General features: G+C 39.4%; 2 protein-coding genes across 2 annotated transcripts; one reads left to right on the forward strand and one right to left on the reverse strand.

Moving 5' to 3' along the window:
• Nucleotides 1-1,931: 1,931 nt before the first annotated feature.
• On the reverse strand, nt 1,932-5,129 carry LOC149691683 (uncharacterized). The gene has a single exon (XM_089869425.1). The coding sequence runs from the start codon at nt 5,127-5,129 to the stop codon at nt 1,932-1,934; it is 3,198 nt and encodes a 1,065-aa protein (XP_089725551.1).
• Nucleotides 5,130-11,037: 5,908 nt separating this feature from the next.
• LOC149691684 (uncharacterized) lies at nt 11,038-17,082 on the forward strand. The gene is made up of 3 exons (XM_089869067.1): nt 11,038-11,743; nt 14,915-15,107; nt 16,802-17,082. The coding sequence occupies exons 1-3, from the start codon at nt 11,612-11,614 to the stop codon at nt 16,855-16,857; spliced, it is 381 nt and encodes a 126-aa protein (XP_089725193.1). The 5' UTR covers nt 11,038-11,611; the 3' UTR covers nt 16,858-17,082.
• Nucleotides 17,083-17,833: the final 751 nt, after the last annotated feature.

Below are 17,833 nucleotides of genomic sequence, written 5' to 3' on the forward strand. Positions count from 1 at the left end.
CAAACCGCTTTAGAATGAACGGCCATTTTGAAAAATGACCGGTTTTATGGTTATGAGTTGAATATGCATTACGAAGTATGGGTAGTGTCATACTTATGGAATGAACATATCTTATAAACTTATGATGATGGTGGTAGTATCTTGGCTACGATTCAAAGGGTTTTTTTTGTTATTTTTTTTAATTTTGTTTACGTCACTGAGAATCCGATTAGATCCGGATTCAGGCAGGGAATCCAATACTGATTAGAAATGAACTAACTCTCATTTTCAATTATTGGTGTTATGTTCCCATTTATTATCTATTAACAGACGACAGACATAAAAGGGGTGCACACTTTAATATAACCTTTGACCCTCATGACACATTTTCCTTAAAAAGATATTCAGATCTAAGAAGACACTATGCATATATCCTTATAAATCCGCAATGCATTGTTATTTTTCTTAAACCATATAAATCCAGATTACGCTGACGTCACAGTCTTAATGACCCCTGCACCAGAACAGAATGCGAGTCAATGTACGTAAGCCCATTTAATTAGTGCCATGCAGTATAACTTTATTGTTTTTAAATTAGGGTGTATTGGTACCAACTGGGTGGTATTGTTTTTATTTGACCTTTAGAAAACCGTCCATAAGCCAAGGCCTAGTACCGTTTTCTCCGCTTCGTATCGTCTGCTAGTTCCGCTCGAGCTACTATTGGGAGCACCCTGACCGCCATTGTTGTATTACGGTGGCGCAGGAGGTCAACGGGCCCGAAATCGTACATCAGCCGTCAAAAGAAGTTAGAGAGTACTTTTTTTAACAACAATGTCAACGTCACGCAACGTTGGAAGTCATTTTAAATTCCCAAGATGTCCGCTGCTCGTGGCTGGATAATCCCGGGTAAGTGGGCCAAATCCTTTAATTACTTTTTTGAAACGCTAAGCCTTGGCTATCATGCTATCAAACTTGTTAGGGGAAGGGATGAAGATTCGCATGGATGAACTAGAGAAATCAGGGAAAACTGGGTGAAAACCGAACCCTAACCCATTTGGGGCCCCTTGAAAATTTCTATTTCTACAGTCCCGTTTTTGTTTTTCCTTATTTTTGGTAAAAATTAAGGGCTCTCGATTTCTACGGTACCGCCTCGCCTGGTTTAGTTTCAGTTTTAGTAGTAGCTTGAAGCGGGCAATAAAAACATCCTTTAAATTATCCAGAGCTACGCATGAGAAGGAGAGAGATAACACTGAACTTGAAAGTGAAGGAAAAACAAGACGCTTTTTATTCCATTTTTTTTGCTATCCCTTTGAGGAAATTTAGGAATTTAGTTTCCGAAGTTTCTTTCCTCATTCGGTTTCAGTGTCACGGTATAAGGGTTAATGATGTTTTTAAGTTTTTAGGCTTAACAACTCGAAACTATCGGCATCTGGAGTGTGTTTACTAAATTAGAAAAACTCCCTAAGCCTTGGTAGTGTTTATTTATATATTAATTTCGATTTGAACAATAATCTATTCTGATTAGAAATTTTTTTAGTTAATATTTAGGCACAAAAGTGGTATTAGATATTTAAATTTATTTGTTAACAGTCTAGTTATGTGCTTGCGCTGTTTTACGGGAAAGCCAACATTCAGGCTGAAACAACCCCAGGTTTACAGGTTTACAGGTTTAATTGTTCGCCGTACAATGGTACGCCCTTTTGAAACAGGGCGGCTCCCTACAATTGGGGGAGCGCAGCAGAAGTTAATAAGTCCAACAAAATGCGCAAATGTTTGTGGTGGCAGCCGGGGACGGAAGTCTTGAGACCTATCGGTCCAGATAATGTGGTATGGACGAGTCAGGGTGGGCGCGTCGCCAGGCTTCATTTTTGGTCCACCAGGTCGTGAGGATGGCCCGAACGGCGTCGTGGTCCCACACGGAGCCCTCCAGACCTAGGACGACTTCCAACGGGCTACCACGATTGACATGTCGCGGGGGAGGCACATGTCTCTGGACACGCCATTAAGACGTGAAAGACATCTTCGTCCTGGAGACCACAGAGGCGACAGGTGCGCTGGTAATCGCCGAAGTCGGCGCGGCGGACACCCGTAAGCAGGGACCCCGTCCGTGCCTGGAAAAGGAGGCCTCCTCCGTGAGAGCCATCATAGCAGGCCTCCACGGAGGGAAGCGCTTTAGCCCCGTAGTGCCGTAGGCTTTGCTTGGCGGAGATGGCGGAGCGCCACGTCCGTTCAGCGTGCTCGGTTGTTTCCCCGTCGACTTGGCTGGCCCAGGTAGCATAGGATGTTGCTTCACCCCTAGCGGTGCCGACCCCATATTTTCTATCCAACGCCGCGACGCGGAAAGTCCATGCGGTCTCTAGACCGTTAGCACGAATGGACTCGTACACTTGTTTGGCCAATCTGTCCTGGGGGAGGAACTTTAGGCGGCCGAGGTACCTGAGTTTGGAACGAGCTTCTCTGGCCTCCATGGAGCTCCAGCCCATTTCCCCTTGGATTGCCGCGTAAGCCGCCATCGAACCCGCGTTTAGTGCCGTTTTGCCAACCATCGATTGGGTACGCTCCAAGGTATCACCCACCGATTTGGGGTAACAAAGTACCTCATTTCCATGAGTGAGGGCCGGGACTGCAACGGATTTCCATAAGGTTCGACCGACGGAGTATTTATTGTAGGACCCTTCCGCAAGGTTGCGGACGGACCAGCGGAGGCGGTTACACTTCTGTGCGAGCACGTTGGCGGTCTTGGACAGGTAGTTGCCGACATTGGTTAGCACTACCCCCAGATAAGCGTATTCGTCCACCTCTGGGACCCGGAAGCCTTGAAGAACGTAGCCGGGGTGCTGGACTAGTCGACAGAAAGCCATAGAGTTAGACTTTTCACGGCTAAACCGAAGGCCTGTCTCCAAGGCAAAGGAACTGCAGGCGTCCAGGAGGGCTTGCATGTCGCGGGGGGAGTTCGCGAAGAGAACGATATCATCAGCGTACAGGACGCAGGAGATGATAATCGCCTCCCCGTTCCCCACAGCCGGTAACGTTGCGCCACATTTGAGATGGATAAGACTAGCCACCAACCGATCAATGTATACCAGGAACAGAAGAGGCGAGAGGGGGCAGCCCTGACGAAGGCCAACGAGACTGGGAATGGGCGCGGTGGTGCAGCCATGCAGCGTATACTCATACGACGACCCCGTGTATAGGCGCCGGATCTCCTCTATAAACGCGGGCGGAATGCCTTTCGTAGCGAGAGTCGCCCACAGACGCGTTCTGTCCACGCTATCGTACGCCTTTTGGATGTCGAGAAAGACGACTTCGAGCGGAGTACCTGCCCGTTGGGCCAGATCTACTAACTGTGTGACAACGAAAAGGCTGTCGGCAAGGCGACGGTCGGGGCGAAAACCGCCCTGGGCTTCCTCCAAGAGGTGGCCGGTTTCAAGGAAAGGGCTTAGCCGGTTTTTCAGCAGGAGGGCATACATCTTGTAGAGGATGGATGACACAGCGATTGGGCGGTAGGAAGCGAGGTCGGCCTCGTCCTTGGACTTCCCTTTGAATATGAGAGAGACTCGGGCGCGCAGCCAGGACGCAGGGACTACGTTCTCTGCCCTCATGGAGTTGATAATGGTGAGAAGTGCGAAAGCGGCTGCTGGCCCAAGTGCTTTTAGCGGTTCGGTGTAGACGCCATCGGGGCCCGCGGCCTTACCAGATTTCAACTGGAGGAGGACATGGCGAAGTTCCGCAATATCAAACGCGTCACAGAGGTCCGAAGATGGAGTCGGGAACGAAGGTGGGGACGGGGTATGTCCCTGAGACCCTGGCCCGCTGCCGGGTGGAGCAAGCAGCTCAGCTTCCAGGTCCTGGACATATTCGACTATGCGGAGGATTATGTCCTGGCGGGCCGTTAGGATGGCACCTTGCTTTGTTTTTATCCCCTTTAGCTGTGTAGATAATCGTTTGCCCTGACTACGGAGCCGCTTGAGGTGACGCCAGAATTTTCGGCCCTTGTCACGTCCCGCTGCGAGTATTGCTCTTTCAGTCCTGCGATGTGTTTCCCTAATCTTGTCTTGGATCAAACGCTTTGTAGACTGGCGAGCATCCTGGTAAGCTAGCCATTTTTTCCGCGTCACCTGGACCGGCTCATGAGCACGGACCGAGAGTCTATGGCTTTTGTTGCGCTGTTTCCGCGTTAGGATCGCGTCCTTAACATCCTGATCCCACCACCTTTTCGGTGTGTGACCTTTGTGCGGTCGGGCCGATAGCTTCTTCCTGCGCAGGTGTAGGTTCATACCGTCGAATAAAGCCGCGGTAAAAGTATCGTAGGTGGGGAGGCCGGCGATAGCACGAGTCTCCATGTAGGACGAGAACGCTACCATCGCTCTGTCATCCTGGAAGTCCCAGGTATAGCGGTCCGGGGTGACAACCTCGGGGTCGGGCAAAACGGGAGGCGGGGGTTTGGGATCGTTCCTCCACTCCAGAACCAACGCGTTGTGGTCGCTACCGATGCTGAGGTGACCATCTTCGTCGATGATGAAGCTCACGAGGAGGGAGGCGAGGGATGGCGAGTAGAGCGCAAAGTCCACCGCCGTGCGCGATACTGGTCCTTGCCACGTATATCGCCCTCTACACAACGAGGAGAGGTTGCCTATGACCAGACCCGTGTCAGCGGCGAAGGTCTTTAGGAGCGCTCCGCTAGCGTTTTCTTCGTAGTGAAGCCCAGTAGCGTCTTCGCGAGGTAGTTCCACGATGTGACCATTGAAGTCACCCACCACGCAGAGTCTTTGGTTCGGGTCCATAGCCGCGATATCTGACGCGAGACAGGAATAGATCGACGCATTTTTCTGATAGACCTCCTGTGATCTACCAGAGCTACCATAGACCACCGCGACGTTGAGCGGCGGCGTCGTGGGCGTGGTCACCCAAAGATGTTCACAACAGCGCTTGAGTACTGTAACCTCAGCGGAGGACGATAGGAAGCCTATCCCCCCTCCGCGTTTATCACCCTGGATTCTGTTGAGGCCAGTCCAATGGAGCCCCTCCGATACCGGGGGAGTCTCACCATCACGCAAATGCGTTTCCGCTACCGCCATGATATCAATCCGGTCCCGATCCATAATATGGGCCAGTTCCTGCCACTTCGTAGCACCGCGACCGCCCTGCATGTTAATAAACCCCATACGGTGGCTCGCTGGAGCCCGTTTAGAAGGCCTTTTACCACGTTTCACTTTCTTACGGCGCTTGGCGGAAGGGACACTGGGGGCGGAAGGGACTGGATGTGGTCGAATGTCAGGGGGGAACGCTGGACGGCACGGGATTAGGACTGGGACTGTGGGGCCCGAGAGTTCGAGCCCCGCCGGCGGTTTTTTTTGGTCTTCGATGGCGGGCCTGAGGGGGACGAACCAGCGGCTGGCGCAGGAGTATGAGCTGCGGCGGCCGTTGCGTCCGGCAGGGCGTCGGGGCGAGCGTCCTCACGACTAGGGAGGGGCGGCGGCGCTTTGGTTGTCTTGTTTCGCGGGACATGTGAAGTGAGGCGACGGACCTGGAGGCGGAGGCGTTGGAGTTCAGTGCGATCCGCAACTATCTTAATCCGCCCGTCTACGTCGACGTCTGGCACGGCAGCCCAAGGCTCTTTGGTGGCGTCAAGGACGGCATCGCGATCAGCCGCAGTGACAAAAGTGACCTTAACTGGTTGTCGGCTTATCTCGGGTCGCCTGCCAAAGCGAGATGTGGCCTCTATTTGCACAGGTTGTTTAGAGGCCAGCGAGAGGTGTGTGCGGAGCCAGGAACCAGCGGTGGCCGGGGTGTCCATGGCGGATGATTTCAGACCGAATACGATAAGATTTTTGGACGTGTCGACTGACGCAGGCTGGCTCGAGATGGTGGAGGCGATCTCAGACTTCAGGCGGTGAAGATCCATTTCGAACCCCGTCAGTTTGGTCTGGAGATCCGCGACGGAGTGTGTCATAGCGGAGACACTGTCAGTAGTATGTATTTGCTATGGCCCCTGTAAAACTATACCTTGCAACGCATCAGCGTCCAGGGTGAAGCTATCTTATAGGGGCAATCCCATATTATTATTTTTAGTTTTATGTTAAACTTATTTTCATAAATTTCCAAGGTGTTATATTAATTAATTAACGCGTTTAAATTAAAATACTAATTAAAATTAAACCGAAATTATTAAATGTTTTTAAGATAGTATAGATGGAGTTACCATAGCGAAAATAATATATAAGTTGAAAGAGAAAAACAGGTTTAAAACTTATACTAACACGTCGAACTCGAAATATTTTTCTAAAATATTCCCACAAAAACCCCAACGTAAATAGCGACACCTAACATTTTATTTTATTATAAAATTAATCTCTATTAAACTTATTTAAATTAATTTTAAAAAATTAATAGGGTATCCTCTCTATCACTCCTTAATTAATATAACGAATTAAAATTATTTAAAAGTATATAATTAATACCGCTTTCTCTAAAACTACGTCTCAAATTCGTGTTTACTAAGGAAAGAAATATATAATAGTTTTAAAATTTAAAAGAAATACTTTGTTGATTTTGACACATCTTAACTTATATGCAAATGAGGGTAGGTGTTAAGGCAGGGTTTTCCCCTTTTGCAGTGATTTCGAAATAAGAAAAATGACTCGTATGACTTTGATCTTGTAGAAAAGAAGGCTAAGATATTATTATCGAGTCATCTTTGTACACGATTTTTCTTAAAAAACTTCTTAGAAAAAGGCGTCAGCACCCTATTGTAAATGTTTTGCAAGCTTTTATTATTAAGACAAAACGAAGGCAATGCAGAAAATCGAATGAGTTTAACCGGTTTTTGGTGTTATAGAAGTTTAAAATCAAGTTGAGTCTTTTTTCTTTTCTTTATTTTTTCTTATATCGCTTCCTGCCTTTATGGAACAATTTTTTTAAACCTTTTTTAACCACAATTCAACGTGACACCATAAGTTCATAAGATATGTTCCTCCATAAGTTTGTCACTGGTAACTTAGAAACTGGAGCTTGTCATGAAGTGATTGAGGTAGGTCATAGATTCGAGGTAAAGCGACGCATGCCTGGTTTTGGCGCTGTCAAAGGCTTAGTAATGCAGACTAAATAGGACCTAGATGGAAGACCCGCAAAACTAATTAACCACCGAGTGTAGGACTTCAATTCTAGCTTGTCGTTCTGCTAAAACTAGCTCGAGCTGTAAGTCTCTCAGTAGCATTACGAACTGTATAGGTAGTGTCATACTTATGGAATGAACATATCTTATAAACTTATGGTGACACTAATATCATAGTAGTTTTAAAAGAAAAAGTTGAAAAAAAAATCCCGTCAATGATATAAGCACTGAATTTATTCATTTCACCCATTAATATTTACGGATTGCGTATTCCAATGCAACGTTTTAACCCATAATTACGTCATAGTACGTCAACCTTCACGAACATCTCGTTATTATTATTAGATAGTTCAGTATTCCTGTTAGAACTATATTAATCCTTGAACTAGTACGACTTTTTAAGGCGTTTTTAACGTACGTTTAGTGTTATTATGATTCGTGGAAAATGATGCAAAATTTAGAGTAGACAAAAAGAAAATAAAAAAATTCCCTAGTTCGTTCTTTTTCTACAATTAGAGGCACTTTTAAAATTATGAATGATCTGCACTGTTTCTTAAAATATCTATGAGTTTTAAAGAACATTATTGCAACACTTGAAGCAAAATTTAGTGGAAATTATTATACGGTTTGGGTTTTGTTTTTTATTTTCATTTAAATTAATCTTAACTATGACTTTTCTTTGAAATACAAAATTTTTAATCAAAAATGCATTAAAATATGATTAGGGGAATATATTTTTAATAATTCTCAGTTTTCATTTCGCGAAATTACGTCGTAGATTTTTCTGAGAGATTAAAGTTTAATAGGGACTTGGCAGTACTACGTCATGCAACGTCAGGCTACCTTCCATCAGTGCTAAAAACATACCAGGAGGAGGGGCTTATATACCTTTCATTCTGTTAAAAAAAATACCATAATGGCGCTGGGGGCGGAGTTAAGCCCGAATTGCCAAGTCCCTATTGGCTTGAAAGAATTTAAGAAAAATATCGTTTTATTTTGGAGTAATAAAATTTAAAGTTTCTTAGACGTTAGGTAATAATATTTCACGTCCTGTCTTTAAAGTATGCGAAGAATATGACAGTTAACGCCCCTATAGTTAAAACGCTAACCCTAACCCTGGCCTAACCAGCGTGAGGTCTACCAGATCTCAACTTATCAAGTCAACACCTTTTTAAAGGTTGTTTTCGAGTGGGGATACTTGTTATTAATATCCCTAAATTCCCGAATTCAAGACTTAAAACCACCTTTCCTCTGCATATATTAGTTAAATATAGTTAAAAGCTAATTAAGCCTTGGTCTAATATTAAATACAATGAATTAAAAATTAGATTAGTTTACTAAATTCTTAAATTCAAGGCTTAACTCGCGTTCTAGAAGTTACTACCTTTCCTCTGGATGTATTAGTTAAATATAGTTAAGAGCTAATTAAGCCTTGGTCTAATATTAAATACAATGAATTAAAAATTAGATTAGGTTACATGACCTTGCTTCTTAGAAAAAATAAAAATAATAAAAAAAATAGATAAAAGTGGTAAAATAAATTGGAGATTAGGGTTAAGTTTATGGCTGAATTTAAATAAGAAAGCGTGTTAAAACACGTGAATGTTAAGCCTTTTTCTTTCATATCTTTGCAATGAAGGCACTAAGCCTAATCTAGTATTTAAATCAGCCTGGGTTTTTTAGACATGGTTTTTTCAACGTGACCCTTTTCATAAGGGGGGGGGGTAAACATTTTATTTGGCAGTGTCAAGAAAAACCAATAGATTAAACTTAAATTCGTCCCCAAACTTTAATCTAAGTTTGAACTTGGAAGGAAAAACTTATTTTCCGAAATTTTTTAAATTTCTGGCGATTTTCGAATTTTTCCTAACTAGTGCAGGAATTTTAAAACATTGAATTAAAGTTGATTTTTTTAATGATATTTAGTTTTGTGTTATAAAAATGGGCCATTCCATTAATTCCTGAAGAGAAGTGCAAACATCTCAGGAGCGGAAAAGGTCACCTTCTAGGGTTATTTCCTGGGGCCAAGAAGCAATGCACCGCTAGATGGCAGTGCGAGTTGGCTAGCCCCCCTTCGAATCTTGTTTGGCGCCAGTGAAATACCCCAAGATGGCGGCATGCCGCCCCTATGTGTTGGTTTTTCTGCAAGTATTTAATGGAATTGTCTATTTTTAATAGCAAGGCCAGTTTATCTCAAGAAAACGTTTGTCTTATCAGAGTTTTTATTAAAGTAAACAAAATGTTTATTTATTACAAGCATTTGCGCAATAGGTAAATACTATAATTATTACGAAATAACTATTAGTTCCGCTGTTTCTGTATAACAGACCTTAAACAGCAAAAAATAAGTGTTCTTGGTAGCAATTTTAGTATATGTTGTTAATATATTAGGTTTCTACGGATATTAATACCCTTTCCAAGGTTGCAATTGCAAATTAAAAGGGGTAGATGATGAGGGTGTAATCATCAAATAGTAAAAAAACCTCCGATCACTTGACCGCGATCTAAACATTACGTAATTTCATTTAAAGAGAAAAAACTTTGGTAAAAGAAAAAACATTTTAAGTATTAAAGTCAACTTTTAATGTATTTCTCATTTTCTCGGCCTATTACTTCTTTCAAGCGATAATTCCACAATCAATCAGGGTTATCGCGACGAAAGAGTGTTTAAAAATAAAACGGATTACATAACCGTCGCCGGTAAATCGGGATAGAATAATAATTAGCAGAGATCATCAAGCACATTTTTCTAAGGGAACGAAGCTAAGTAAGATTTGTATGCGGAGGGATTCCAAGAATGTTTTTTTCTTTTTTTTTTTTTAATTTCAAATCGGTTCTCGGGACCACGGAGTTTAGTCTCAGGTTTTTTTTTTGATATAAAAAAAAATTAAAAGTGGATTTTTAAAGAGAGTATGAAGTGTTTGTTGATATACTAATGTCAATGTAGGCCTAGTCAAGAAGTAATGGATTTGGGTTTTCTTTATGATAATGGAATAATGCATTGATCTCCAGTGGAATATTATCATGGAAAGATTTATTTCAACTTTTATTAAGTCCATTTATCCAATGGAAATTTATGGAACTAATTAAACTACAATTGAAAATATGGCGTTTTGTGAGATTTTTCGTAATGGATAAATTCTTGCCTCCCAATGGAAAAAGTGAAAGAGTTTATTAGTCCAAAGGGGGAAAAACGATACCACTAAGATCCCTCCAAAGGAAAAACAAAATAAAAAACCTCCAGTGGAAAAATATAACCCTACAAAAATCACTCTATTGGAAAAACAAAACACTACGAATATCGCTCCAGAGGAATATGAAAACACTACGAAGATCGCTCCAATGGAAAAGCAAAACACTACGAAGATCGCTCCAATGGAATATGAAAACACTACGAAGATCGCTCTAATGGAAAAGCAAAACACTACAAAAATCCCTCCAATGGAAAAAGAATACTACACAGATCCCTCCAATGGAAAAGCAAAACACTACGAAGATCGCTCCGATGGAGAAGCAAAACACTACGAAGATCGCTCCAATGGAAAAAGAGTACTACGAAGATCGCTCCAATGGAGAAGCAAAACACTACGAAGATCGCTCCAATGGAAAAAGAGTACTACAAAAATCCCTCCAATGGAAAAAGAATACTACAAAGTTCCCTCCAATAGAATATGAAAACACACTACAAAGATCCCTCCAATGGAAAACAAAACACTACGAAGATGGCTCCAATGGAATAAGAAAATACCACCAATATCCCCTCCAATGGAAAACATTTGTGGATTTGTCCTAATCTTACTCTTCTAATGAAAAAAAATCCAGTATTCTTACTCTTCCAACGGAAAAATCCAGTATTCTTACTCTTCCAACGGAAAAAAATCCAGTATTCTTACTCTTCCAACGGAAAAAAATCCAGTACCCTTACTCTTCCAATGGAAAAAAAATCCAGTACCCTTACTCTTCCAATGGAAAAAAAATCCAGTACCCTTACTCTTCCAATGGAAAAAAATCCAGTACCCTTACTTTTCCAATGGAAAAAAAATCCAGTATTCTTACGCTTCCAATATTGCGTGTTTGTCTCCCTTTGAATGAAACGTTAACTAGCATTATAAATATGATTTACCAGTCAAGAGATTCGTGAAAAAGGTTGGGGGAGGGGGGACGGAAGTTGGGTAGTTTTTTTTAGGGAAAGGAAGAAAAATATTCCCAAAGAACGATTCGCGGTTTTGAAGAGAGGAAAGAAGGAGTCCAAGAGCCTGGAGAACCCCCCTGGGGATAAAATTGGCGGGATCCTTAAGACAGTCTGCTGCCGCTGCTACACGCGGAATATACACACATAAAAAGGAAGGGGGGTGGAAATGAAAAACATTTCAAGTGTTATATTAAAAAGCCGCTTCGGAAACGGGTTGAGGAGCAAACTGGCTTATGACAACGGAGGAAACACACCTCTCCTAAGACACTCACCCATTCAACACCACCAGAAAAAGAATAATATTTTAATATTATTTTAATATCAAAATGAAATTCGTAGCTATTTTAGCCTTAGTTTTCGCAATTGTTATTGCCGTTGCATTTGCGGGCGAAGAGAGCAATCAAAGCAATAACCCGAGAAGTTTGGAACAAAGACCAATTGGATTGTCAGCTCGAAGAGTGAGTTTGTTTACTTTACTTGTTTATTTGTTTGTTAGATTTTATTGTGGTTAAGGGTTACTGTCATTTTGATTATGGTTGACAGTTGCGGTTTAATTATATTTATATTTATAGTTATAGTATTTTAAAACTTAATTTATATTAAATTATATTTATATTAGAGTTGATTAATTAGGGTTTAAAATTTAAGTAAATTAGTTAGGAGTGGTATTTTAAATTGGGTATTAATTGTTTGTTTACTGTTGGTTGGGTGGGAAATCAATTTTGAGTCGAAAATTTGTATGACATATTTGGTGTATAAGGGACACCGTTTACAATTAATTAAAGTTATAATTAGTATTTTACTTATGACTCCTTAATTAAATCAGAAATCATTGTCTTTCAACTTCTTATTTAAATTTAAGTGGGGTCATCCTTAAAACACCACTACAATATTCATTAAATTTAAACGGTAAGACAAAATGTCATAGAAGTTACATTTTCAATTTAAAAATTAATTGCCCATAAAACCATCGGTCCTCTCTTTTTGCAACACCCTAAAATATTTAAATATTTATTTAAATCACGCTCTAAATTATAAAACTACAACAGGAACTTGTCTACCTACGTTTACTCAAAATTTAAAAAAATAAATAAATAAATAGCGGTTCAAGAATTTTTACGTTAAAATAAACTGGAGTGTTTTGATCTATTTTAATATGAAACCAGACTCCGCTTAAAAACCACTTTTCTGAAAGAAAAAAAACGAAAAAAAAAAAAAAAAGAAATACCAAAAACCGGAATTTAGTTGTTTGAATGAATAAGATTACAAAGTACCTTTTCACCCCAAAAGAGATAAAAAAAATTTATTCAATATATAGTTTGAGGCACCCTGAAAGGAATTATGGGACTGATAACGTAAAGTACTGTACATTAGAAGCTAAAAGTAATAATATTAAAAAAAAATGTTTAAACGTATCGGTGTTTTGACCCCTTTTTGGTTCAAACTACCGAAACCCTTTATTATTAATATTATCATTAGGAATAAATAAAGTTAATTGGAATCATTGTGTACTAACCCTTTTCACTCATCGTATTGTGGGAATAGTTACTAGACTAATAATTATGTAGGACTAATTTTACCTGGTGAATAATCTACCAAGCTGCCTAGGAACTCGCGTTGCTAGCAACCAATGAAATCACAGTTAGAAAAAGACGTCAAAATTACGAGTTCTCAAGCCCGGCCCATAAAACCCGCATAGAAATTAACATGGGAGATATGGGGGCACAATTATTCCTAGTATCTGTGTGTATTTATAAAAATTTGAACTTTTTATTTTATTATCAAAGTATTTAAAAACCGGTTTTTTACTGGGTAATTTTTTTTGGTAAGATATTCACGAATGGATAAATTAATACGGGCTAATATCGATAGTTCTATATTTTCTTTGCTAATATATAAACGATTTTACAGTCTTGGAAGTGTATTATTCGTAATGGAAAAACCGGTTTTTTGTTATACGATATTCCATTCATTTTAAGGTTGAAAATTAGCCTGTGGTTGTGTGATTGTGGTGGTATCGAACGTCAGAATCGTTTCTATCATGTATTTTGCGTAATAAGTTCAACCACTTTATCAAGAAATATATCTTATATTGAGAAAAGTGGTTGGGTTTCTTTAATATACCGAAGATAATTTTTTTAATTGCACTTTTTCGACCACTCCCCTAATAAGAAATTAATTTAAATTTTAAGGTTTACTAATTGGTTTTAGAAATATTCTAAATTAGTCACTTTATACTGTAGGTTCAGTTTAAGATCTAAATGAAAATAACTATACTTCATTTTTTGAAATAATTAACTCCTCCTTATCAGTGTGTTACTTTTAATTAGCTTAATTAGCACACTAAAAAATATTATATTTAATTGGATATTTTATCCCAGACGTCTCGACTTCCTTACCATCAGATACGAAATTCAAAATACTTTGATAACAAGAAAAATAAAAAGAAAACATTTAAATGGTTTTATTATCTGATGAGGTCTTCTTAAAAATGCTTAAATTTGATATTTAAACCCAAGGTACCTTAATCTGATCTGGTATTCATTTCCGGATTATACCACGTGATTAATACCGACCAATCAATCAGTTAGATTTGAAGGGAATAACCTTAAACATTGCTGTTCACTAAATTAAGAAAATAAATTGGATAGAAGAAAACAGAAACCTCGGAAGTTGAGAAGAACTTATTTTAGGAGATGTTTTATTTTGTATGTTTTTTTAGAAGTGCATAATTTGAAGTAAGGGGCGACTGAAATTTAACGACGCTCTTGTTAAGTAGTACAGGGGTGTTTTATAAAGGGAGGGTAGTTAAAGGAACGAAGTACAGTGGGATGGTTTTATGGGAAATCCATTTTGAGTCGAAAATGTTGTAACTTCTATGACATCAAGAAGTACCATTCAGATAAATTCGCCACATTTCTAGCTTTATCTCCAATCCAAACGTAGGTCTGGAGTTAATCTCCGCCTCTAAATCTCATTGGTTCTTGAAAACTCACGTCAGCGCGACGCGAATGACGAAAATTATAGTCATATTTTCCGACTGAGGAGAGGCAGCGAAATAGCCCGGCCTCCTTTTACTTCCCCCCTTGTATTTTGAAAGGGGGACTGGGACTATGGCGTGCGAATACTTAGGCATCTTACACCTTCTCCCTAGTAAACTAGATATCACTTCTTGATGACATCTTGCCATAACGGAACATGTTATGATCATTGGTGTGTTTTATGGATGATCCCTTAAATTTAAGTAAGAAACTGCGAGACAATGATTAAATGCTAATTTAATTAAGGGGTCATCCCTAAAACACAACAATCATAACTTGTTTAGGGTGGCATTTATGGCAAAAATGTCGTAGAAGTTAAAATACATTTTCGACTAAAAATTGATACCGAGCCCAGTCTACCACGGTCCTATAATCACCCTGTACACTTTATCTTTTTAACACTATTAAGCATATCTCTTTGGGTTATGGACTTCTACTATCAAAATGGCAGTGACCCATTTGAACAATGGATTAGAAAAAAAACATAATAATAATAAAATAAAAAATCCCCATCAGGAGTCAAGGAACTTGTTTGCTTCCAGACTCTAGACTACGTAATTTTCTAACAATGCTATTTATTATTTTTAGAGGGTACGTAAAATTGGCGCTTCGTGTCAATACAGTTGGGATTGCGCTTCCGGATGTTGCCGAAAAATACCGATCTCAACCGGGGGTAGTCGTAAAAGATGCGCCCCCAAGGCCTTAGCCGGACAAAGATGTAGCGATGGACAAGTTAAATTGGACGTCTATTTGGAACATTGCCCTTGCGAAGCCGGAAATGGTGAGAATGAAAAAAAAAAACCTAATCCTAAATCTTAAAATATTCTTGGAAAATTACTAACTGTTTCCAAAGAGCTTTAAATAACATCTTTAAAAAAAAAAGAAATTTCCTCGACAATTACCAATGTTCCATTAATCCTAATCACATAATTGTTTAAAGCCGGGAGCTATTATTGGCTTGAGAAAGAAGGGGTTAAAGAGATAGTGAAATACTTCATTTGTTAAATAAAATTGTAGTCTGGTTATTTGCAAGGACAGGTAAGTTCATAAGATATGTTCCACCATAAGTTTGTCACTGGTTACAAACTGGAGCTTGTCATGAAGTGAGTGACGTAGGTCATAGATAGATTCGAGGTAAAGCGACGCCTGGTTGGTTTTGGCGCTGTTAAAGGCTTAGTACTGACTAAATAGGACCTAGATGGAAGTCCTGCAAAACTAACCGAGTGTAGTACTTCAATTCTCGCTTGTCGTTCTGCTAGAACTAGCTCGAGTTGTAAGTCTCTCAGAAGCATTACGAATTATAGGTAGTGTCATACTTATGGTAGGAACATATCACTTATAAACTTATGATGGGATATGTATGGAGACGCGATTATTCCTAGTAGCTTTATGTATTCCTGGTAGTAAAGAAGGTCATTTCAGCTTCTCTTTGATAAGAACTAGATGTGTTTAAAAATTGAATAATTATCAAGAAAGAAAAAAGACTTTGTTATTGTTCCTTGAAAAATTGAAAAAAAATTCTTTCTGGAAAAATAATAATTTACCATTTCAAGGTCAGAGATTTTATGTAATATAATGGGGTGAGGTAGGCGTGGCCGTTTGGAATTAGTGCCAAACTAAAAATTAATTTCGTATATAATGAGCTATAATTAAATACACTTAACCTGCCATTACTCTTAGAACAAAGGTAAAATATTTTAGGGCTAACGAATTAAAAAAAATGGCGCCATATTTACAGACTAAATTTACTAACTAAAGTTGAAAAACAAGCTTCATAATATAAAGAAAGCTGTGGCGTAGGAATACATACTTAAGAAAGTAGTGTAGAGCCAACCCCGTAGAGAGAGGTAAAGGGGGGGACGGGATGAAAATTTAAAATAAATCAAATTGTTTATAAATATCGTGATTAAATGTATCTAGAACCTGTTTCTCCCGCATGGTTAGAACAGTTTTACCTCTTGCAAATGTTATTCCCTTATTTGTGCCCCGTGGAATTTCGTTAAGCCTATTTTTTAGACCTTTTTTTCAAGGAGTGAGGATGAGTGGAAGATTAATGGCATCACGAACTAGTTCCCCATAGAGCTTAATACAGTCAAAATTGGGGGCTGCTATTACTCTCTATTTCGGGAGCTCAGCCATTAAAGCGACGGGCGCCAACTTATGTAGTTAACTCTTTTACAGATGCAATTATCTTTAACGATCCTTAATTATTATTTTCCGCGAACTTGTACTTGAAAATTAAACGGTAGTCCCGGGATTAACGGAGAAATAATTAAGTTAATTAACAATAACGCTTAATTATAAGGGCGTGTATTAATTAGCAAATTAAGTTAGAAATCAAGGAGATTTCGGTTTAAAACTTAATTAATATTCGTTAGCTTTATTGCTCGCAATATTTTTTGAAAAGGCTTAGAACGATCCTATATTTCTCAATTTCTTTTCTAATTATTAATTATTTATTTTAATTATTTCTAGATCATTGTGTGGGACCAGATTACGTTTGTGCCGCTGACCCTTTTAAAAGAGTTTGAAAATAATGGGATGGAAATTTATAAAAGAAGCCGCATCGTCACTTGACGGCGTTTTATTTGCAATATCAGTTGTAAATTTTTATTTTTATAACTCAAACCTTCTCTAATTCCTTCTTCAATCTTTACAAAGAAGAAGGAATCTTTATGTAAATAATTTTTTCACAAAAGAACTTTATTAAAAAGAGGCTATGTCGGCCCTTCTTATTTTAAGAAAAAAAAAACCTACCTCAAGCACATCTTTTGTATATTCACCTTTTCACGAAGTGGTTTTCAACTTGATGACACCAGTTTTTAGAAATTTTAGGAGGTTAAACAAGTTTTTAATTGAAGTTTCCGGTAGGTAATTAACCCGTTACGCGAAATTACGCTTAATTTTCGGTAATTAACTAATTAGAAACGTATTTGGGGTAATTTTCCAATGTAGGTTAATTTTGTTTTTAAAGTTTTCCCGCCTTTTGTGAGTGAAGTCATTTTTCGTCTGCTCTGTATTCCCGCCAAAATAGACGATCAGGGTCAGAGGTTAGCGCGCGCTTTGTTGCCTTGTTGGAGAGTCAGAAGTCGAGCGCTATGAAGTTTCAAGATGGTCGACACCGGTTGTTTCATAATTTTAGGGTTAATTAAGTTTAATTAGCGTTCAAGTTTACTAGTTTAAGTTGTAATTAAGGCGTACGGAAGGTTGTTGCATCGATTACGGACATTTTGAGGTAATATTTATAAATAATTTTAAATATTAAGCCTAACTCAGGGTGATGGCTGATGAGTTTATGTATGTAAAAATGGTAGTACACCCTTGACCCAGTACCAGTTTTAACACAAAGCAGTAGGAATCGTGTTTGGGGGAGTTAAATTAAGATTTAACCTAGACCTAGCTGCATCTTTCTTAACTTGAATACAAAAAGCAGACCTTTATTTTGACAGCGTAAATACCGAAACTGTCACTTCTTTCCAACCCAAAAGTAATTTGCAATCTAGGTTT

The sequence above is a fragment of the Phalangium opilio genome, unplaced genomic scaffold, assembly GCF_054372755.1.
Source record: "Phalangium opilio isolate 3A_F unplaced genomic scaffold, DU_Popi_V2 ptg000025l_1, whole genome shotgun sequence".
Classification (NCBI taxonomy): domain Eukaryota; kingdom Metazoa; phylum Arthropoda; class Arachnida; order Opiliones; family Phalangiidae; genus Phalangium; species Phalangium opilio.

Bases quoted from the DNA above. Each gene is read 5' to 3' on its own strand.
- LOC149691684 (XM_089869067.1), top strand. From the start codon at position 11,612: ATGAAATTCGTAGCTATTTTAGCCTTAGTTTTCGCAATTGTTATTGCC. The intron at 11,744-14,914 runs GTGAGTTTGTTT...TATTATTTTTAG, and splicing joins TTGGATTGTCAGCTCGAAGA to AGGGTACGTAAAATTGGCGC. The intron at 15,108-16,801 runs GTGAGAATGAAA...AATTATTTCTAG, and splicing joins CCCTTGCGAAGCCGGAAATG to ATCATTGTGTGGGACCAGAT.
- LOC149691683 (XM_089869425.1), bottom strand. From the start codon at position 5,129: ATGCAGGGCGGTCGCGGTGCTACGAAGTGGCAGGAACTGGCCCATATT.